The sequence below is a fragment of the Osmerus eperlanus genome, chromosome 9 (assembly GCF_963692335.1).
Source record: "Osmerus eperlanus chromosome 9, fOsmEpe2.1, whole genome shotgun sequence".
NCBI lineage: Eukaryota > Metazoa > Chordata > Actinopteri > Osmeriformes > Osmeridae > Osmerus > Osmerus eperlanus.
Window position 1 is genome coordinate 16,167,632 of NC_085026.1, and position 23,116 is coordinate 16,190,747.

Genomic DNA, 23,116 nt, shown 5'->3' on the forward strand with positions numbered 1-23,116 from the left:
GCCTATAAGGTTATATCGATCCCAATAAATTAATTGTAACTGTAGTTTTCTAATGTATATGCTTATTAGAAAATCAGTAGGCCAATGACAAATTTACATGCTTCTAAGAATAATGGGATATTGTTCATGGGGCTTTGTCTGTATTATATAGACAAAGGCTAAAACACTACCCTTTCAAACGAGGCTATCTTATAAATTGCCGCTTCAATAAATTCAGACAAAAGGCTGGAATATAAGTCACATTATAATGTGCAACTTGGTCTGGTATAGAGTGTGCAGTGCACGCATATATCTGGTAGTTCTGCGTGTGATTCCTAAGCTAAGTATTGCCAGACACTATCATGTTTCCGCTGCGGGAGACAGGCCCAATGTGCTGACACCGGCAGCTCACCGTCACAATGTCGCTTCATACTAATCTGCTCTGACGGATTCGATCATAATAAAGACACAAAAGTCGTAACCCGTAACAGAATAGGCAACATATTCATATGTGGACGCTATTTAGCTTGTTAAACAAAAAGCAGTTGTGTTCCACCTGTATAGGATTCGAAATAAAAATGCACAAAACGGTGATATTAGCTGCCTATGAAGAGGCAAAAAGTTTTTGAAAATTAGGAAAATGTTTCTATCTGTTTTGTTTTATATCGTCCTAAAATTTACATTGATAAAACTAAGTCCTGATTTCCATTGACAATAAGGAATAATGAAACTTTTTTAACGACACAAATCATAATACAATAATTAAATCTTAATCGCCTGCTTATATTAGTAAGCAGCTGTGCGCACACACAAACGTTACAAAGGTTTTGGTGTCCGTGCCCCTGATAGTCTACCCTGACAGGAGTTCTTTCTTTTGAGGGAGACCCGCGATTGCTTCCCTTCACAAAACATTAGCAGGGCCCCTTTGTTAACGCGGGGACCCTAGACCCCATCATTAGCGCTGATTACCGCTGACCAGTTTGACAACCTTATTGACTGCTAAAAAGACTTTTTCATGTATCCCACTGGTCGCTCTTGTTTTCAATAGAAACGGAAATATTCAGCCATTTTGTTCCTATAATCTGAAAGAAACTCAAAGCCCCCTTTCCTTCCCCTCCAACTTGCTTCCTCTCTTTACATACCCCCCCAAAACGACATTGGCTTCTGTGTTGTTGCAGCTGAAAGGCGTTTTGAAAATACAGCTTGTCCCTTTCACTGGTTACTGTAGCTTCATTATTTGCAAATAGAAGGAAACCAGGTGGTGGTCCCAGACCACAACTTAATAGCCGTTGGAGTATATTTGTATCACTTCTGGTTTACGCTGCTCATTACGGGCTGACATTAGAGCGCGCGAAACAATGAATTCAAATTGGTAATCATGTCAGTGAATCATTTCAAATGTAGGCTATGCCTAAACTCTCAAGAACTAGGCTATTTAATTTAGGTTCATATGATACAGAGTTGTGTTCTCTGATTTTACAACTTGCTAATGTTTTCTGCCAGACCGTGAATAAAACGTTAGCTGCACAACATTTTGCAGTCACCATATTTAGGTAATCAAACATTCCGGTTATACACGTTTTGCTGTTTTTAACAGCAATATTGAACAGTGAATTACAAACTTGTAATGACAAGTTAGTCATGACTCAAATGCATTTTGAAAATAATACCCATGGCTTGCTGTTATTAAACCAATGCATATGGCTTAAATGTTAAAATGCATCTTGGTGTAAAATAAAGACATGCCAAGGTCTGACACATTTGGAAATCGAAATATGCCTCGTTTTCACTTCCTTGACAATTCTGGTGTTCGTGTGTTTGTTTTTACTCATGGAGACTATCTCGTTTAGTGAGCCTGGCGGCCTCTCTTTGACCTCTCGCTGTCATGCCGCATTACATGATGGGAAGCATGTTGGCCAATTATGATGAAAACGTGTCAGGGCACATAGTGTGGCATTATAAACATGAAACATTTGTTTCTCACAATCAGTCTATAGGCCTATCAAGTATTAGTGATGTGACTAAATATCTAAATTACATTTACCTAAATTCACAGCTTTATGAAACCGATAGTCGGAGCATTGAATTGGCCAGCATAATTTAAATAAGATTGCAGACCTTGTCAAAGATTAGGACAATATTTCAAAATCATATTTAAAGATTATGAAGCCTCACACATAAAACTATAAAAACAATTAGCTTTATCATGGTTAATTACTCCATAATAACACCATGCACCACTCCCAACATGGCTGCTTTTTAAGAATGAAAAAAGACTTTGGTTGTATTCTCTTGATCCACAATTATTTTATTAAGTTATCTTTACTTTTTTCTTTTATACTGAAACACGTTCACTATAGCGCACATGCTCAACTGGTTCACCTGTGCATAAGGTAAATATTAAAAACACCATGCAAATTAATATCAAATTCTAACAGACAGAGCCAATCGTTTAAATAGGTAAATAAACATTATTTATAAAACTTTGAAAGTAAAAATATTACAGCGTCTTTTCAACATGAAATACCCACAGAAAACAGCAGGTCAGGCGCTAATGTCTCGTCCTCTTTTTAGTTTCATCTTGAGGCATTGGTTTATTAGTCCTCCCTTTAGAGGGATCGTGAATATGAATATGATCTTTTTTATTCCCTCTTGTATTAGGTTTCAGTCGTCATCCATTGTGGCAAAATGAAAACAAAATGAAAATATAGCTTTAAGACAGGGCTTTCTGTCAGAGCACTGGTGTTTTGGCAGCCATCAAAGAAGAACAGTTTCTTTAAAATTCAAACGCAGGCACTGTGACTGTTTGTATCAGATTGTCTTTCAGGTTCTCCTTCATTTATCTCCTGTTCATGTATTATCTTCCTCTGGACTTCCTCTCATGCCATCAGATGTCACATTCGCTGTCGCTGGAAGTGATAGAAATAGCCGAGGTGGCGGCTTTGCTTGACAAACTTGCCTCGGGACTAGAGGCTGTACCAAGTCGATCAGCGGTTCCATCTTCATCCGCTAAAGACCGAACCGAGCCCTGGGACATACCTTGCTGTTGTAACCTGAATAAAATAAAATACACATGTAAAAAATCTAACACTATTTTTGACACAATGCTGCATAAACAGATGAAGGCGTTCTTGCAATCATGGCCGCAGACCTTATGAATAGCCTATTTACATTGGCTATAGTTGAACTATTTTATCATTTTTACATGGATATGATCAGTTAATCAATCCATGATCCATTTGTGTGAAAGGACTGCATGCAGCGGGAATAAGCATAACAAAATTATAACACACTGGATTTTTTGTAGGCTACTGGCCCTATATGGGAAACTTTGAGAGGATGTATTCAGGAATATCAAAATGGTGTTTGCGTAATATTTAAAAACAAACATAGGCCTATCAGGACTATTACGATTAATCGTACGCTGTCATTCATGCGTAAAAGGTGGTCGTCTTGTGCAAAAATATTATTTAGTAAGATTCTGATTGGTTCTTTGCAATCTGTCATAGGCCTATTTAGTTAATTCATGTTCTAGACAAATAGGTCTATAGGTTTAAAGATTTAAATATAAAACAACATTGCAGCATAGGATACTGGAATGGACAATGCCTTCGAGTTAGGTGACATTGCTTTTTGCCTTTTGGGATTTCACAGAATAGAGTCTTGTTTATTTTCGTTTCGATTTGTTCAACACAGTCTTTTAAAGTTGACTAATTTGGAAAGATTTGATGCAGTAGCCTTTAGATTGCAGATACTTATATTGACATGACAAATGCATTTGTTTATAACCGTTACAACCCGTTTCTCTAAATAATTGAAACCATCAATTCCATAACAGACTAGAATCATGCACAAAGGGGAGCTAGGCAACAACATACCTATTTTTCGCCGCCGCTGCTCTATCCCTTTGTCTACGATTTTTGAACCAGTTTCCTACTTGTGTGGGGGTAAGTCCAGTGGCCTGTGCAAGCTCTCTTTTTTTGCTAGGGTTCGGGTAAGGGTCTTGCAAGTACCATTCCCTTAACAGATGCCGGGTTCTCTCCTTGAAGCAATGGGTTTTTTGCTCTCCATCCCATATTGTTCTGGGTAATGGGAACTTCTTCCGCACCCTGTATTTGTCCACTGGCCCTAGCGGGCGTCCCCGCAGCTTCTCCGCCTCCTGGTAGTGAGCCTCCAGCCACAAGGCCTGCAGTTTTGTATGTGACTCTTTGGTGAACTTGTGGTTCTCCAAGATATGGTAGAGTTCTCTAAAATTCCCGGTATGAAAGGCCACGATGGCCCGCGCCCTAAGCACCGACTCATTCTTGTTGAGGACCTCGCAGGCTGCGGGGGCGACGGGCAGAGACCAGAGGAAGCGACCGAGGCGCTCGATGTCCCCGCTCTCTTCCAGAGTCTCGCAAACCCCCGCAACCTGCTGAGGGCTAAAATTCAAGATAGGCAGCTGAAACATGGAGGCTTCTCTTTTCTCCTCCGTCGCTCTCTCTCTCTCTCTCCTCTTGCTTACCCGTCTCTCCGTCTCGCTCTCTGTGTATCGAATCCAGACAAAAAGGCAATCCCAAAGTTAACAGATCAACCGTTAAAACCACTGAGGAACGCTGCCCTCTGGCTGGCTACTGCAGCCTCGGCTGGTGAACTTGGTAGGTTGAACGTGCAAGAGTATAAAAACTGGACCCGAGATGTATTTTGAAGGGGAAAAAGACAGTCAGCCCCTCTGCTGATTTTCTATTGGACTTGGCAGATTGGTTGCGTGGTTGCCATGGATGCCCGTCAATCACTGTCAAGTTTACCAATCACGCGGAAAGGAGCACCAAGAGATTTCAGCACCTCCAGTGCTCGACAGCGCCTTTTCAGAATTCAAACATTTTGACCTTTGCTTTTTGTCTTAAAACGTTTCATTGCCTTCCATGTTTTTCAACATCCTTTTCTTTGTAAGTCATGGCTCTGAAGAAGAAATGCAACGATTCAATTAAAACGCAGTTGGCACAGGCTACACACGTTTAGCCTACGTCTTTCAAGGGGGGAACAAACAAACAAGCCAACAAACAGACTCGACCGAAATCCACAGACTATGCTTGAAAAATACTAGGTTTCAGAAAAAAACGAATTTCAAGAGTTATAATATCACAGCATGGTTGTTCAGTTCACACAAAAAAGAAAGAAAAAAATCCATGCTCCGCGAATTGTTCGGTTCCTATTTTAGAATGTTATGACACTACTGCGCAACGTTCAGACAGACGACATAACAACTGCACTGTCTCGGATGTATCAATGATAAGAGATTACGACGTAGCTTTAAATAGTACAGTTGGTAGTCGGTAATACAAGATCTGTGACAGTCCTAAATATATTATCTATATTTTGAATTGGCCTAAAATTTTACGCACAAAAGCATTCCAAAGAGGCGAATGCACCGCCGGGTAAACAAATGTAGTCTAATGTTTGTGTATAGAATCTTTCATGCCACTGCCGGAATACTCTGGTTTAGTATCAGACACACTCCGTTTTGTGCACGGGCTGATTTAGTAAATAAGAAGGCGGATAGATAGCGCAGATGGTTTGAAGTGTCGGGTCAGATTATTTCATGGCTGGCTACAGTGGTGAAGTTCATTCTGACGGAAAAGCCTGATATTATTTTCACACACATACACACACATACACACACAGTGAGTTGTACTGAATCCCTTCGGGCTCTTTTTGCATGAATTATGGGGAGGCTCGTGATGCCGAGTTATGAAACTGCCTGCCTTCTGCGCGAGAAGCTGTTCATTTTCATGCTTTATTATGAACGTCAGACTTTTTAAAGGTAACATTTTCTCCATAAGCATGCAACCTACGTGCACATGCGTAAGCTGTGCTAACCAATGTGCGATATAAAAAGCGAATGAAAGTGACGGTTGTAATAAATTGCTGGTTTTACAAAATGAATAAAGACGCAAGCACATTTTATCTAGGCTACAAAACCTGCAGAAATGCGAGTAGGCTATAGGTTTTACCATGTAGCAGAGTAACCAGATGGAGGTAGGCCTACACAGATTAATACGATTAAAGTTCTTACTAGTGGGGTCAGTAGGCCTATTTATAATTCCTTATTATTATAGGTTTATCACTGATCGGTAAATAAATGTAACTAACCGTAGGCCTAAATAAAGGATAAACCTTCCTGCGAAACCATGCAGTAATTGCGAGGGTGACTGACACCATTTTTTCAAAAGGCTCTAAATATTTCATCCTGTTGGCCTATCATGACCCAAATGTAGGTTATACAAGAACAGTTTCTTTTTCAAGAAAGAATGCATCAATAAAATATGTTGAAATTTTGGATATCAAAAAGAGAGAGCAGTCGATAAACAATTAGGACGTGTCCGGGTGAATAACCGCCTCAGCAGTGGGCATATCGTTGTTAGACTTGCTAGATAAAAAAAAAACATGCTGTAGCCTACATATGATAATGAATCAGGCCGTTTTGTAGGCTATATTAAATAAAACACTGTAGGCTCAAATACTTTTTGTTGTTGTTGCCAGGACTGTGCCCTGTGAGCTAAGGTTACTACTGAATAGGCCTAATCAACAAGTCTATTATAGGCCTGGTACCTACAGCGAATGTCTGAATTTTTTTACTTTTTAATATATAGTTCACATAATTCTTTATAAAATAATAGGGCCTACTTTCATAGGCATATCGTACGCTGTCCGCAGTCGTTTTTTAAAAAGGTTAGGTTTAAATCTAAAGTTTGACATGATAAAAATCCTATTAAATTTGCTTAAACCGTTAAAAACACATCAGTTAGTTACATATCGGAACTCTAAAGTCTGAAAACAGAACTATGAAAAATTCATATCACAATCACTAACAAACCGTGACAGGGGCCTACCCTGACACCAATATCCCGGACATTCACGAACGCAACACAAACAGTGAATCTCGTACAAAGACGTCTGTTTTTTCTTTGTTAGTTTGCCTCATATAGATCCCCTAACCTATCACTCACTACCAAATTCAACCGGGGTTGGTAGGCAACTGTATGCCTATATTTCTTACATAAAGTTACACAAGACATGTATAGGCCCCTATACAGCTCTACAATGTAACATAAATCTCTTACACATGCACGAGCTTATGTCTGTATTCTGTATGAAATTGCCATTGCTATTTTACCATTAATCAACAACAAAGATTGACGTGATTAGATTTTAGACAAAAATAGCATACAGCCACAATATATCCCAATGTCGTTTCATTGAGGGCAGGGATCCATTCAAAACACGGTGCTCCTGGACCTGTGCATTGTATGCCTTAGGCTACATAGCCAAGAGTAATGAGCAACTACAGACAAGAAAATACCTAAGACGCTAGCCAGCAGTCAAGAAGAAAAGCACGAACAAAATGGGCATGACTGAATGAACGAACAGAGAGAATCGAGACACCAGAGAGGGAGACTACTTTTCTCTCAATTTGCCATAAGAGATGAGTACATTTACTTTGAGTCATCAGCGCCGAGCTGGGTCGTAGCTCGCCCACGGCAGAGGGGAGGAAAGGAGAGGAGAACCGTTACATGTGAACAGGCTGGAAATGACCCAGATTCCCCCCGATCAGTCAAGCAGACGAGACGGTACAAGAGCCTGTCACCAACACCCATCCTGGCACTATCCCACCCAGACCTACCTCTCTCATACCCCAGGCTTTAGCTGCCTACCCCCAACACCCTACCCGCTCACCCACCCAGCCCTGCCTTACCCATATCACCGCTCACGTACTGTAGCCTACATATTCACAAACACAAGCACGTACATGTAGGCTAGTCTATACATGAACATCTCACTCAAAATTGTACGTAGAGACGTTTAACAAACCGAATCATCATAAACACTTACAGTGGTTACTACTACGGCTTATCACTGTATTTTATTCAACTGTATGTGAGGCCGCGGAGGCGTAGGATTTACGCTTCCTGCTGCGACAGCAAACGCACAGCATAATGACGTGCAGGCTAGCCGCCACACACACGAGAACACCGCCGCGCTCAGCGTTCCTGAAGTTGCCTGCAGGGTGTGTCGTCACTCTTTTCCAGGAAGAATTGTGTCGTTATTTTCACAGGAAGAATGTTTTGTTTTATTCTGGTTGACAGACTGTTTTAACCCAGACTCAGCTGTCATAGGACAGGATTAACTTTCCATTTAAGATATCATGTCGGGAGCACTGGTCATGACGTTTTGACGACCTGGATTTGTTTAAAATCCATCATGGAGGACTATAGAATCAGGTTTTCATTCCATACATTGTCCTGTCACTTTACAGACAGAAGGTTTAAGCCAAATATGGAGACCTTTGAATGCTATGTTTTCCGACCCATTTGCCCTCAGGAAAGCTCCAGTGCTCAACGCTGCATTTAATCTGTGGATTTGCGGTAACAGAGAAGACTTCTTATCCACTGACCCATTGGCCCCCAGTGTACGTAATCCACCAACTCTCAGTCACCCTGCTGACATGGATAGAGAAGGCAATGCAGAGCAGCCATCAGCGAGGCAGACCAGCCTGCCCTGACTCACATACTCCTCCCCCCAGCCTCCGTGTGACAAGCCGAGCGCAGCACAGTTATAACATTGTTATAATCAGCACATGACACTTGACCTTACATTTGTTAAGCCGGTTCATAGTGGCACAGTAATCTAGAGGAATAATTCTACGGGGTTTAGCCAATTGAAATCGCAGACTAAAATGCTGCTGAATATTCAGAGGAGATGGTGCTGTTGAATATTTGTTTACGGTTATCACAATGCTTTATGGGCTATAAATGCATGTGTGTTTATTTGTACGTTTGAATGTACAACTACTGTATCTGTTAAATAGAATTATGTCAGAATAGCATTTTAACAATTTCATTTCGTAAACATACGTTACATCCACCATCTGGGTCTTTAATAGCATCTTAATTGTATTTCATGGAACGCTGCTGCGGTTTCACCATGCCAGAAGTTAGAGGTCTTATCCGTACTCCCTCTCAGGATATGTAGTAAATGAGAGAACTATGTTTAGCACAAACACCACTGAAAGCCTTTCAGAATATCTTTTGAATACATACACACGAAAAAACATCCTTCCACTGTGGAGCAAAGTCAATTTCCTGAAAGGTTGGATGGATGCAGGGATAAATGGAAGCAGGAAAGAGTGTAGATAAGATGCATGTGCCTTGAATTCATTACCTACCTATAGATATAGTGTGTGTGTGTGTGTGTGTGTCAAAGTGGGTGCAGGAGTGTGCAAATCCATTTCCAGTCCCTATATAACTCATTGCCTCATGCTATATGCAGTGCACGTGTCATCTCTCTAAAACACTCAGACTGCAGAGCCAATCATCTTTTGTCCTGTTTATTCTCTTCCGTTCGCCAGTCTTATTAAAAGTTAAACTAATGCAACGTAATTCTTGCGTGGAGAGAAAAAACAGCTGGCGAGCCTCTCCTTTTCTTTTCCATATCTGAAATTCAGTATGAAATAGTGGTACCAGTCAGGTGGCTGAGTGGTTAGGGAATCGGGCTAGTAATCTGAAGGTTGCCAGTTCGATTCCCGGCCGTGCAAAATGACGTTGTGTCCTTGGGCAAGGCACTTCACCCTACTTGCCTCAGGGGGAATGTCCCTGTACTTACTGTAGGTCGCTCTGGATAAGAGCGTCTGCTAAATGACTAAATGTAAATGTACAACTCTCGGTTCCCTCAGACCAGAGAAGGAAGTTCTCTTCTCACACCATCACCCTTTGACCTTTGACCTTCCTCCTACATCTCTCCTCGCTCGTCATCCTGCAACAGATTCTGCTTTCACGCCTGCCAACCGACCTCCATTTCTCTCTTTTTGCAAGTCCTCTTGTCACAGACCTGAGGAGTGCTAAAGCTTCACTTGAATAAACCTTTACCTACATTTATCATTGTTTTCACCATTACTGTCTTGCTGAACTTCGATTGCATTTGAATGAGGGCTGATGTTGTTTTCTTACATCTTGTCAGAGTACAGTATGTTTCGGAATAAATGTTCACATTCATTCTTGTCTGCTGGTGGGGACAGCGTTCACCAGCCGATGGTTTTAGACTGAGAGAGCGTCCCTCCCACCATTCCCGTGTCATAGGGTCTTGACAACACCCAAAGATGACAGGAGTCAAAACTCATCATGGCCAGGAGCTTGGTCCTTGAAACCCACATGAAGTGTGAATCAAGGCACAGGTCAAAGTACTGCCTTCCTAAACCTTCACTTCGCATTGTGTTTCTGCAAAACACAATCACACACACTTTACACACTAGCCTGTCAATATGCCTCAATCTCAAATATAGGCACTGCTCTTTTGCTCTCCTGTTTTAAGATAACATTTCCAAAAATCTCCACAGCCATAATGGGAATGATACATTCTACAAAAATATAAATTGTGTTTGTGAGATTTAGCAGACTAAAATAACTTTGATGCCAGTATTAAGGAAAGGAACAACTGAATAATGATGTCGTACCTTAAGGCTATTCAAGATGGCTTGCATCATTAAACCATCGTAAGTAGATATGCTTCTTATGACTGATAACTGTCAAAAAAGGAACCGGAGGATGACACGTGTCCATTAGGTCTGGTAGGTGACTCACCAAGACCCCCTGGTAAAATAGCGAGTTCACTCCAGGCTCAAGAGGATACAGTCATGGAACTCGGAACTCTCTTTAGTACAGGACTAAAAGCCCATTTTAATAAGATTAGATAAAAATAGACCTGTTTTGTATTTGGTAGCCACGTAACATGGAGACACTGGGAACTGTCTGTCGGTCGGTCTGTCTGTCTGTCTGGCTGCTGTCTGTCTGTCTGTCTGTCTGGCTGCTGTCTGTCTGTCTGTCTGTCTGTCTGTCTGGCTGCTGGCTGTCGGTCTGTCTGTCTGTCTGTCTGTCTGTCTGTCTGCTGGCTGTCTGTCTGTCTGGCTGCTGGCTGTCTGTCTGTCTGTCTGTTTGGCTGCTGGCTGTCTGTCTGTCTGGCTGCTGGTTGGCTGGCTGGGGTGTACCAACGTCTGAGGGACACAGGCAGACTGGCAGGGGGGCTCAGTACGGCACACAAGCACCAACACAGAACGACATGATCAGACATTTACCTGGAAGAGTGAGTATGGTCAACATGTTTAATCGATTACAAAATCAATAACAAATTAAAATAATTAAGTGATTAATCGACGCATCATAATGTCATTAGAAATGTTTCAATTACAAAATAGATGCTGAACATAAACATGGGTTGACGTAATAAATGTAAATTCAAATACTGTCAGATTAGCAGATTATAATTTGTATTATGCCATTGCAGTTCAATTGTGTGTGTGATATGATGTTAAACAGCTCTGATCAGGATTCACATTCACATTGTGTCAAATGCACACTCTGTCAGGACAGCCCTAGCTGACAGCACAAAGACAACATCTCGCCTTCTGATCACAACCAGATTACAAGGTCAGCATTGTAGTCTGTCTCTCCCCTCTTCTGGGGGCAGAGGTCAGGAATAGGAATATCCTGGATTTTTCAAAGTCTTAATGTCTGTCAACTGTGCTTTATGGATGACTTATGTCAAATGCCATTCTGACAGAGCTCATTAAGATGAAGTGGCCCTGGTAGGTAGGGGCAGGGGAAGGCAGAGCTGGCTTTCTGCCTGATCAGTGTCTGTCTGGGCAAACCCCACCACTGTACCTAGGGGCTGACAACTCTGACAGAACATTGCTGACAGGTCTGTGTGTATGTGTGTGTCTGTGTGTGTGTGTACGTGTGTGTGTGGGACGGGTGCATGTTGTATGTGTGTGTGTTGGGTAGGTGCACGCCCACACACACTCACCGGGTGTGCTTGTGTCACGACTTGAGTCACCCGGTGCCACAGAGCAGGTCGTCGCTAGATGCCATTGCTCCGATCACAAGTGACAGGCTGGGAGTCGTGTCGCTTTCGTCCCTCACACATACTCAAATATTTATCTCTGCTTCACATCAGCAGTCCTGTGCTGCTAGGTTGCTGCAGAGGCATCCGAGACCTTGAGAGGGTGAGTCAAATGATTTCTCACTGATCCTCCTATTCCTCTCGGTACCATAACAAAAAGCCTTTTTCAATTGGCAATATCCAAGCCAATTCCATGCTCCATAACTAGGGGACATTTACACCTATTCTATAACCACTGGCAGACAACCTTGATGCCACAATGTTAACTGTGGTAAATAGGTAGGACCATGGACTAACCTTACATGAACAGCATACGTGGTGCTTATTGTGTTATAGCTGCTGGCCACGGTCTGGTGGTAATGTAAATAGCTTTAATCCATGTCTGCCATGGCTAAGGGCTCTGAGCTTGGACTGTTAGCTGACATCTTAAGGTGGTTTTCTAATATGCTGATTAAAAATGTATGTTCAGAAGGCAAGATGAGAGCCTCACTGGGAAGTCCTGCCAAGGCAGATTAAATCAATTTACTTAATAGATATTCCAAGGATTAGGGTCAGTGTAAATGAGCAAACTGTTGAAAACACCAAAGTCAGCAAATGCACTGCTGATCCTGTTCTTGAAGACAACACAATCAAGCAGGAAGTCATCGAAATACCGAACATAGTCGAAGGAAATTATGTCATTTTGGTGTCGGAGCATTTAACACCACTTAAATAGGTTCTGTCTGGTGGGTTGGTTGTAGGCATCATGGGCCTCTAATTTGAAGGCAAGGCTTGCCAAATAGTTTGGCACTGTGCTCTGTCACACTGTAGGCTGTGATTGAGAGACACAGACAGAGGCAGGACTAGACCCATGGCAGTGTTAATGCCGTAATCTTAAAGTCCTTTCGAGGTACAAAGGGAGGCCAAGGGGATATTCCTTCTAATCCAATCAGATAACAGACAAGCCCATAAGCTTTGAACTTAGCCAATCAATAATCATTGCTCCCTTGCCCTTTAAGATCTGGTTTGGCTGGGACATACAGTTAAACATACTGAAGATATCCCTGATAAACGATACATCCATGCAGGGATGTGATATAGGCTGGTAAATGTGAGGTATATACTGTAGACCCATGTATTCTGAGACCATAGGAAAGGTATGTATATAGTCTAGTACTGCCTTGACAAATTTATTGAACACATTCTTGCAATTCTTCTATGATACACCAGTGATTTGGCCTCATAAAATAATACCTGCACCTTGCTTTATGATTGACTTCAATCAATGCAGGCTTTCAAAGAACACATAAAGAGATGGAGAGAAATGTGTCACAGCGTTTATATTCATCTTTGAATTAACAGCTCTCCAGAGGTTAAAGTGGAATAGATCCATTCTTGACACGATAAAAGATGCAGAGGGATCAAGAAATGTGGGACCCGTGGAAAAACGAATGTGGTAGTTGTCGGTATTTTTCGAAGGTGAATGCGGAAGCCTATTGACACAGCACAGAGAGGGTTAGAGTATAATGGGGATGCGGGACAAAACTAATAAGGTCAGACGAAAACTCGGATGGATTCACTTTATTATATCCGAGACTGTGAGTGTTTCTGCACTTCCTGATGCCAGCATCAAAGGAGCGTTCCTTGTCCGACAACCAAACAAGCTTGTTTACTTCTAGATGTTTCCAGTGAAATCATATGGTCATACAGTCCAGTCAGTCAACAGTGCGAGTATTATTTTTCGAAATGAATTATTCCTTATTTGACTTAAGTAATATCCTGAGAGCTTTTAGAAACACTTTCACAGCCTTGCACTGTATAATGCGTCTTTAGAACACGCAGGGGAATTTTCCCGAGGGCACAGGTGTGCCCTGCCTGTCCCTGAAACCTCAAGCTGCAACAAAGACAGTTTCCTCTGTGAAGAGGAAGAGGGCAGTTTGAGGTGAAGGAACACTCCTACAAAAGGTTTTTTCTTCATGGTGTATTCGGTTGTGACCTTCAGGCAAAGCTCCAAATAAATGAAACACTAAGGGGTTGAATCAAAAATCTTGTTGGCCCTGAATCTTTACACCATGCAGGGATGTGGGGTGAATAAGTGAGAGGGTTTATTTTTTATTTTTTGTACTTCCAATTCGGGAATGTCTGATTTTAAATGAATGCATGGGTAAGAGTTGCACCGGGCTGCTCTCCTCACTTAATATAGCTGTAGCACCACTGTATTTCTATGCTATTATATAGGCATTATACAGTTAGGTCCATACATATTTGGACATTGACACAATTTTCATCATTTTGGCTCTGTATACCACCACAATGGATTTGAAATGAAACAATCAAGATGTGCTTTAAGAGCAGACTTTCAGCTTTAATTTCAGGGTATTTACAATACATTTTATATGTGTCCCCCCCCCTTTTTAAGGGACCAAAAGTAATTGGACAATTGGCTGCTCAGCTGTTCCATGGCCAGGTGTATGTTATTCCCTCATAGGAGTTCATTATTTCATTGACAAGGAGCAGATAAAAGGTCTAGAGTTCATTTCAAGTATGGTATTTGTGTTTGGAATCTGTTGCTGTCAACTCTCAATATGAAGTCCAAAGAGCTGTCACCATCAGTGAAGCAAGCCATCGTTAGGCTGAAAAATCAAAACAAACCTATCAGAGAGATAGCAAAAACATTAGGTGTGGCCAAATCAACTGTTTGCCAAAAAACATCTAAAAGACCCTGTACAGTTCTGGAACAACATCCTATGGACAGATGAGACCAAGATCAACTTGTACCTGAATGATGGGAAGAGAAGAGTATGGAGAAGGGAAAGAACTGCTCATGATCCAAAGCATGCCACCTCATCAGTGAAGCATGGTGGAGGTAGTGTTATGGCGTGGGCATGTATGGCTGCCAATGGAACTGGTTCCCTTGTATTTATCGATGATGTGACTGCTGACAAAAGCAGTAGGATGAATTCTGAAGTGTTTCTGGCAATATTATCTGCTCAGATTCAGCCAAATGCTTCAGAACTCATAGGACGGCGCTTCACAGTGCAGATGGACAATGACCCGAAGCATAGTGCGAAAGCAACCAAAGAGTTTTTTAAGGCAAAGAAGTGGAATGTTCTGCAATGGCCAAGTCAATCACCTGACCTAAATCCAATTGAGCATGCATTTCACTTGCTAAAGACAAAACTGAAGGGAAAATGCCCCAAGAACAAGCAGGAACTGAAGACAGTTGCAGTAGAGGCCTGGCAGAGCATCACCAGGGACGAAACCCAGCGTCTGGTGATGTCTATGGGTTCCAGACTTCAGGCTGTCATTGACTGCAAAGGATTTGCAACCAAGTATTAAAAGTGACAATTAGATTTATGATTATGTTAGTTTGTCCAATTATTTTTGGTCCCTTAAAAAGGGGGGGGCCACATATAAAATGTGTTGTAATTCCTACACCGTTCACCTGATTTGGATGTAAATACCCTGAAATTAAAGCTGAAAGTCTGCACTTAAAGCACATTTTGATTGTTTCATTTCAAATCCATTGTGGTGATATACAGAGCCAAAATGATGAAAATTGTGTCAATGTCCAAATACTTATGGACCTAACTGTATATTAAAGTTAAACGCATCAATCTGGTGCACTTTGAGAGCAAAATTAAGAAACTAAAATTAACACAGAAACATATTTATAATAAACTTTACAGCCCACTATACGTGTTTTTAATCTTACAGTTTTTTTTTGTCAGATTTGTATTTCGAGAGAGCAAAAACACTCTTAAGACATTTGGTTGAAAATCTCTCCACATCTTTACCTTACATTTACATTAAACATATCATCCAACTGCTTGGATCTCGTAAGAGACTACACAGGTAAATCCCTTTAATTTCACAACACACCGTGCAGTATAACTCCCTAGGTTATGAGCTTGTCATCATCACTGATGATTATGGTCAATTGAAAGCTTCCCATCCCATCAACTGCTTGTCCTTCACGTTCGTCCTACATCTCTACCTTTCATTTGACCCTCCCTCAGTCTCTCTGCCTGCCTGCAGACTCCCCAGAGAGGACTATCAGTGCTCTGGCACTGGCATGCTTGATAGGCTGTGATGAGGGTGACAAGGTGAGTGGCCAGACTGCTGATTCAGGTGGTAGGTAGACACACACACCTACATACTCATTCACACACACACACACACAGAGTGCAGTGTGTGGAACTACACACAAACCAGCTCAGTCCCTGTGTACTGTTTTATGAATCTACGGTTGTATCCAGAGATAAGTTCAAATGAATATTAAGAGGGGAGAGATTTAGCTTTGAACCACAGCTACCTACATCATACCACACCAGACACAATGCATAGACATAAACAGCTACTCTATGTAATACAAGGGACACTTTCAGCGACTTACAGTAAGTACGGGGACATTCCCCCAGAGGCAAGTAGGGTGAAGTAGGACACAACGTCAGGTGGCATGACCGGGAATCGAACTGGCAACCTTAGGATTACTAGCCCGATTCCCTCACCGCTCAGCCACCTGACTCCGTGGCTCAGTAGCTGTGCCTTGGAGGAGAGAAAGGGGGAAGGAAGACAAGCTTCTCCATGTGCCTTGGAAACTCGAAAAAATACATATTTCTTTGCTGATGCTGCAAAGTGCCCCGATGCAGCTAACAACTTGTCAGATTCTATACTACCTACTGCATTAGAGAGGGAATTCATATCTGCTCTCTCACCTCACTTACTCTTTTCCCACAATTCTTAAAAAGATGATGACAGGGTTAAAAGCAACTGTAAAAAATGTCACAGCTTCCTTGCTCCCGTTTAAATTTTTTTTTTTTTTTTTTACTATCAACACTTCTACAACAAGTATGGGCAGACAACTAAATTGATAGGAAGTGTGGGAGGTGGGCAATGTTTAAAACAACACAAAAAGGAAAACAAACAGAAGTGCCAGGCGCTAAGAAGGGGGCATACTGCAGTTGTGTGTCTGTCACCTAGCAACAAGTCCTCCCCATCACTTACCCCCACCCCCCCCCTCCCCATCTCCTGCTGTGCTCTCTAATTCAACAAATCTGCTCAGAATGTATGGCTGCTCTCCTGACAAAAACACATTCTGTGCTGGGGGCTAAGGACCTGGGCCTCTGCTGAACATGCCACTCAGCTGCTCATTGACCACCGGGGCCTTTCTCTGCACACACTAAGGAGCCAGGAACAAAGCCACTGAAAGCAGGGGCAGCTCCACAGAGAAAACATTTGCTTGTAATTGTGTTTGACTGCATAATGAAAATGATGTTCTTTTTTAATTTGGGCTTGTTGAGGCCACACTATTTCCCTCTGGTCACCTGATTATTGTAAAGAAGCCCCTCTTTTCCCCGCCCTGTGGAACACTGGAGGAAAATATTGAATATGGTCCCAAAGGCCTACTCACTCTCTAGTATAACCCCTCTTGTGTTTCAAGTGTTCTGTTGCAGCAACATAAATATGGAGATCCTGTTCATTACAGGATGGAGAGTGCGCCAGAATTAGTGTTTTCAGAGAGAACGGCACTCACACACACGCACACACACACACGCACACACATCTACACAGAGAGAGCGAGAGAGAGAGCGCTCTGTCATGCAGTTCGAAAACTTGCCCTGAGTTGTTAAGCATTGAGTAGGTAGCATTCCTGGTGCTACTCCAGCTAAACAGGCCATTAGTGAAAGCATCAGGCTACTGCAAGAATACCGCCTCAATGGACACATTCACATCCAGTGATGATTTGGACCCTTTAGCATCCAATTTCCTGTGCCATTAACTGGACATTTTGACATTCCTCATCTTTTCGCTTCTCCCATTCTTCTCCACTCCTCTGGACGGCGAAGGTAGCAAGTGTACAGGTAAATGTCCGGATAAATAAATAAAATTCATGTTTTTCTTTTCATTTTTTAATTAAAAAGAAAATTAGCACAGAAAAAAAAAATCTCTGGACCAGTCGTTCGATTTTGGAAGTTTGTTTTATGCTTTAGCTATTCAAAAATCCCAACCTTACAATTTCTCAAGTGTCAGGAGCCCTCTCTCCCAAAAAATGGTCAGGCATTTCTGTGATGACTACAAACACGTTACATATGACTTGATTGAGAGCAGAGGAGTTTGTTGCGCTCAAGGTTTCTCTCCACCACTCATATGGATAGCTATTGAGTGACCTCAAATCAAATATTATTTGTATAGACCTTTTTACAAGCAATGTCACATAGAGTTTCATAGGCCCATAGAACTGCACCTAAACCAACCTAAACCCCTCAAAGAAGACAAGGTAAAACTAACAGGAAAGCTCAAGAGACAAAATGGAAGAGACCTTGGGGGTGGGGGGGCAATAGAATGAGGGACCCAGACGATTAGTGATACACAGAGGTGCTGACCATCGGGCTGAACACATTTATACAATAAGAAATAAAGTTGAAAAAATAAAACATTTTCAAGTGAATGGATGGTTCAGAGACGTAGATATACTTAATTGATTCAGTATAAAAAATCTGTCCTGGTTTCTGCCTTTATTGCTAAGCTCCTTTTTCAGAAGGTATGAGCCTCTATTCATGCTCTCCCAGTCACTGGGAGATTTTTTTTTTTAAAGGCCAGATTTGTGATTGAGTCATTTTTGTGATTCAGCCTCTTTACACTTTTATTCAAGTATATTTGTCCCTCGAACAAACCAGGAGTGGATGTGTGCTAGTGAGCCCCTCTGGATGAACTTTAACTTATTACTACCTGAAACATTCACATCGTTGCTTATGTAATACCAGGAACAGATAAGCAGACAGTTGTTAAAGGACTGTTTGTGAGTGAAACAGTGTAATGGTGTGTCATGGAGAGTCACCTGACTATAAGGTGTGTGATATGAAAGGACATTGAACAGCATCAGCTTAAAACACTTTACAGTGACATAGCCTCTCAGCAGACCCCTGAATATCAAAGGGAACATGATGTTATATATGGCAGTAGCGTAGCTACTATGGGCCTGAGGGCCTAGGCCCACTCATGTACATCTGGAACCCCCCAGATTTCCTGATTGCTTACAAAAAAAGAAGGAATTGTCGATATATAAATATATCTACATTTTTTATGGAACCCCTAATTTTAAGATGAGACCCCCCCCCCCCCCCCCAGAAAATTCGGCCTACGCCCCTGATATATGGGACATAATATCTTAGATGATTAGTCAATAGAAGATTGTATCTTACAGGTTTTAGAGCTTATGTTTACCGAATCACAAGAACAGCACAGTTACTGTGGACCAACAGGTGTGTAAAGAAAGGGTGAATTGTCTGCGAGGTCAGATATGAGTGTCCTAAGTTTTAGGACTTGATCCTACTTAAGTGGCTAGATGGTTTGCAGTGAAACCTTTCACTATATTAACGAGTTCCACAACGTTGACAAGGCCCTTTTTTTGTTTGTTGAAAGTGTCAACAAGTGAGAGCATCTGTCTTAGTGTGTTTTTGGAACTCTCTTTCACCATCAAGAACCCAACTCTGACACCAATTAAAAAGATTATGTCTTCAGTTGAGAGGAAAACTATAGCTGTGTGGGGTGCCGTGCCATAGTGCATGACCTTAACAGAAATTTACTTTGTTGCACGTTTGACTAATATCTCTCTTTGCACTGGACAATCTGCCGTTCTTGAAATGGGAACACAGAAAAGGGACTTTCCTGTCCATGAGGGTGCACATAGTCTGGAACTGGGAACTGTTCCTGTGTGTCTGATACTGTACCAAAAGCAAAGGCATTGAACACAAACCCCAAAAGTCCTTGGAATTGTAGAGCATTTGCTTTTTATGTCTTGACATGTATTTGTCCCACAACAAACTGTTTTGTCCTCCAACAAATGTGTTTCAGCCTTGTTGCTGACCTTCTTCCACTTTCCATCGTTAGACAGGATCACTGGAGGAGATATTGTGAAGTATAGCCTTGCTTAAAGATGGTTTGACTTGGGAACCTCTGCAGACGGTGACGTGGCAACCTTCTTGAAGCATAAGTGGGTCAGACAAGGCCACTCGATATACGTGTGACTTTTGGTGTCAAGTCATATTTATCGAGGATCAAGTCATTCGATAAATATTTGTAGATAGGCTATATTAGCCAATGGGCGCAAGTAATCGTTTGACTCTCAACAGTAGAGATTTTTGTATTATTCGTTGGCCTATTTATTTATTTTCGAAAATAATTTGACTGACGGTTTCATTATGCTTTCAAGAGGACTTTTGCGCAATTTGGGTGCCTATCTCTAAAAAACGAATCATAGTTTTGTATGACAGCACCACAGATTGGTTTATAATTGTATTGCTTTAATGCTGGGCCTGTAACTTGAAAATCTCAAACTTCTTTTGTATTTAAATTAGGCTGCGATAAACAATCTACACTAAGGTAACCGTAAGATAGGCTACTTGCATCAATTCAATACAAATACTTTTTAGTTTTATAATATGTTTAGAAGTCTACGAAATAAATAAATCACAAATAACATAGGCCGATATTACCATTAAAACAGTGCACTTGGTCGACAAGAGTTTTAAACTAATATGAGGGAGTTGTCATTTTGATGCCAAATTTGATGGCCATCATACTACACACTTTAGGTTATTTGCTAGGTAGCACCGACATGCTCCTTGAAGTGGACACCCGCATGCTAGGCTACCGCTACGCACGCGCAAACGAATATTTAGTGATACAATTGTCCAATGGTGAAAGAAAATTAAGATTAATATATGATTGCGATAGCAAAAATAACAATTAGAATACAGAATAAGATACTTGAACTGAAAACATTCAAAACAACAGTCCATTTAATAGTCTTTATGCTTGACAAAATTTCAATGCCGATAGGCACTGTTTCTGCAATGTTTGACTTTAGATTCTGACTCGCCTGTCCTTTTGAGAATTTTTGAAACATTTTGGAAAAAGGCAATACACAACAGTATATCATGCCGTTGTCCATGGGCTTATGTACATGTTTTAATAATGGCTACTTTAAAAACAAAATATTTATGATGTCCTACCTTAACGCTGAGGATTCGATTCAATCTGATTTAGTTAACCAATGTATGCAACAAGGGAAACAGACCAGGGTTCCCCCTCATAGCAATTCTCTTTTTGTCAATTTGTTACTTAATTGGCAGCGGTTGAACTGGGAGCCGTAAATCAAGCACTACGGAGTGTATTAATGAGTTGGACCACCCAGGACACTATTTTCCGTGGTTTCTTGACGGACAATGTAGGAATACTCGAGCCACGCTCTGAAAACCATGAATGGACATTCACAAGAGCAGTGGTCCCCTGCTGTCTAGTTTCCAGAAGGCTAATGACTGGATGTGACTGGTTCGGAGTGAAAAGTATTTTTTAAAGCTTAGAAAAGCGTCTTGTACACAAAATAGATATTTGGTGTGATTTCTTTCGTAAGAATTGATGCCATGTTTGTCCATCTCAGGTTTGAACGGTTGAATGAATGACAACGTTTTCGTTCAAAATAAACTACCAGTAAAAACCTAGGTCTAATATTACGTTTTGACGTTATATTACTATAACGTAACGGCGTTAAGTCCTTTGACCTCTTTAGATGCAACCGGCACCATATGGCTGTGAAATTAGACTATTTGCTTAGGCCTACAGATCTACGGTAGGCCTACTGCTTATATTCCCATAACTATATTTTCCTAATTTCCCACAGGCTTTTACCACTGGCTGCCCACCATAATAACACTTGAACTAAAACCAGAAAGGTAACAAATGTGTATGAAGAATACATTGATATATTGATGTAATTACTTATATTAACAATGAAATGTATGAGATTTGTATATTGCCCAACTGCAGTCTTGAACTATCAAGATATGGTGCTCAGCGTTTAGTCTCCTTGCAGTTGCAAGCAAAAAGGCCTATTTATTTTATCAATATTACAGGGTCAGTCTAGGTACAGGTTCATGACTGGCCTATGTACCTGTTTTCGATACAGGAGAATCAACGTCAACTCTAAGACCAAGTTTCCCAGAAATGGATTAAAAAGTTTTCGATTAAGATCTTCATTGAATTGATCTTCCTTTAGGACTAGGCTTAATCCATGTCTGGGAAACTGGGCCAAAGACAAAATAAAGCTACATTTGTCAAATTATGATTATCTGTGATTGTTGACCAAAGTAACCTCAATATTTCTCTGCCTCGACAAGGTTGTCCATTTTGGGCAATTTATCTTCTTTCCTCGATGTGCTCTTCACTGTCATGACTAAGCTCAATGAATCCATGAAAGGAAATGCTCTTACAAGGACCAATTGTTCTCTCTGTGTCTGTCGAACTCACGTTAACCTTCTGAAAATCTGTCTGTCGATATACTTTCCTTGTGTGCCCCTACTTAAGAAAGTAAGTTAATCGTCCGACCGTAGGCTACACAAGCACTGAAGGCAAACAGGTCTATTTTCGTTATCTAATTTTAAGTTGTTCTACAGAAACCACTCCAAGGTTTAACCCTCGTGCTGCCTTCGGGTCACATGACCCAAAGGTTCATAACGAACCATCGTTGTGTTTACCCAATTTTACCCAATACAAAAACAAATTAAAATAATTTTCTTTTAACCTTTGCAATGTGGGGGGTCTGAGACAGCCCAACGGTTAAAAGAAAATGCTTCACTTTGTCTTTGTATGCGGTAAATCTGTCGCAATACGACGGTGGGTCACAATGACTGATGGGTCAGAATGACCCGAAGATAACACAAGGGTTAATAACCCCTTTTGGAAAAACATTTGAATTTGTATTTGTCATCATTGAAAGGACCTCTCCAAATGTATGACACGACCAAATGTCTATCGCAATATGCAGTGTATGTGTGTGTGAATTAGTATGTACACAATCAGGACACTTGACCCCTTGGGTGTTGCTGAAAGGGTGAAATATAACCTTTTCTCAGTCTACTACTACTCACCCACCATGAATATAAATGACACCAACAACTCTGGAGGTCACACCACATAAAAGCACCTGAGGGTGCTTGCATAAGTCTTACACTCGTGGCGATGTTGTAAGGAATCTGAATTAGGACGACTTCAGAAAAAAAACAAGGCTTTCAGTTTAATCAATCCATTTGAGATTAATTCTGAAAGGCTTGGTTGTCAAAGAGAAGCAGTTCAGAAAAGAGCTCATCAAACTGTAAATCATGCTGCTGACTGCATTTATTGGAAGAACATTTAGAGCCTAAGATTCTCATCCGATCTTAATGTT

At 41.2% G+C, this 23,116-nt stretch overlaps 1 protein-coding gene across 2 annotated transcripts; it reads right to left on the reverse strand.

The window, feature by feature from the left end:
* Positions 1 to 2,267: 2,267 nt before the first annotated feature.
* On the reverse strand, positions 2,268 to 21,163 carry LOC134027133 (homeobox protein SIX6). Of its 2 annotated transcripts, none has more exons than XM_062470299.1 (2): positions 3,858 to 5,227; positions 2,268 to 3,032 (listed from the first exon to the last, which is right to left on the reverse strand). In XM_062470299.1, exons 1-2 carry the CDS (start codon positions 4,427 to 4,429, stop codon positions 2,867 to 2,869), a joined length of 738 nt encoding a protein of 245 aa, XP_062326283.1. In that variant the 5' UTR covers positions 4,430 to 5,227; the 3' UTR covers positions 2,268 to 2,866. The 2 variants fall into 2 exon arrangements, 1 of the variants encoding a protein (XP_062326283.1); XR_009931423.1 differs by lacking the exon at positions 3,858 to 5,227 and adding an exon at positions 20,907 to 21,163 and having other exon boundaries at positions 2,894 to 3,032.
* Between the last annotated feature and the right edge of the window lie 1,953 nt (positions 21,164 to 23,116).

Bases quoted from the DNA above. Each gene is read 5' to 3' on its own strand.
- LOC134027133 (XM_062470299.1), bottom strand. From the start codon at position 4,429: ATGTTTCAGCTGCCTATCTTGAATTTTAGCCCTCAGCAGGTTGCGGGG. The intron at 3,033-3,857 runs GTATGTTGTTGC...TATTTTATTCAG, and splicing joins GCAGCGGCGGCGAAAAATAG to GTTACAACAGCAAGGTATGT.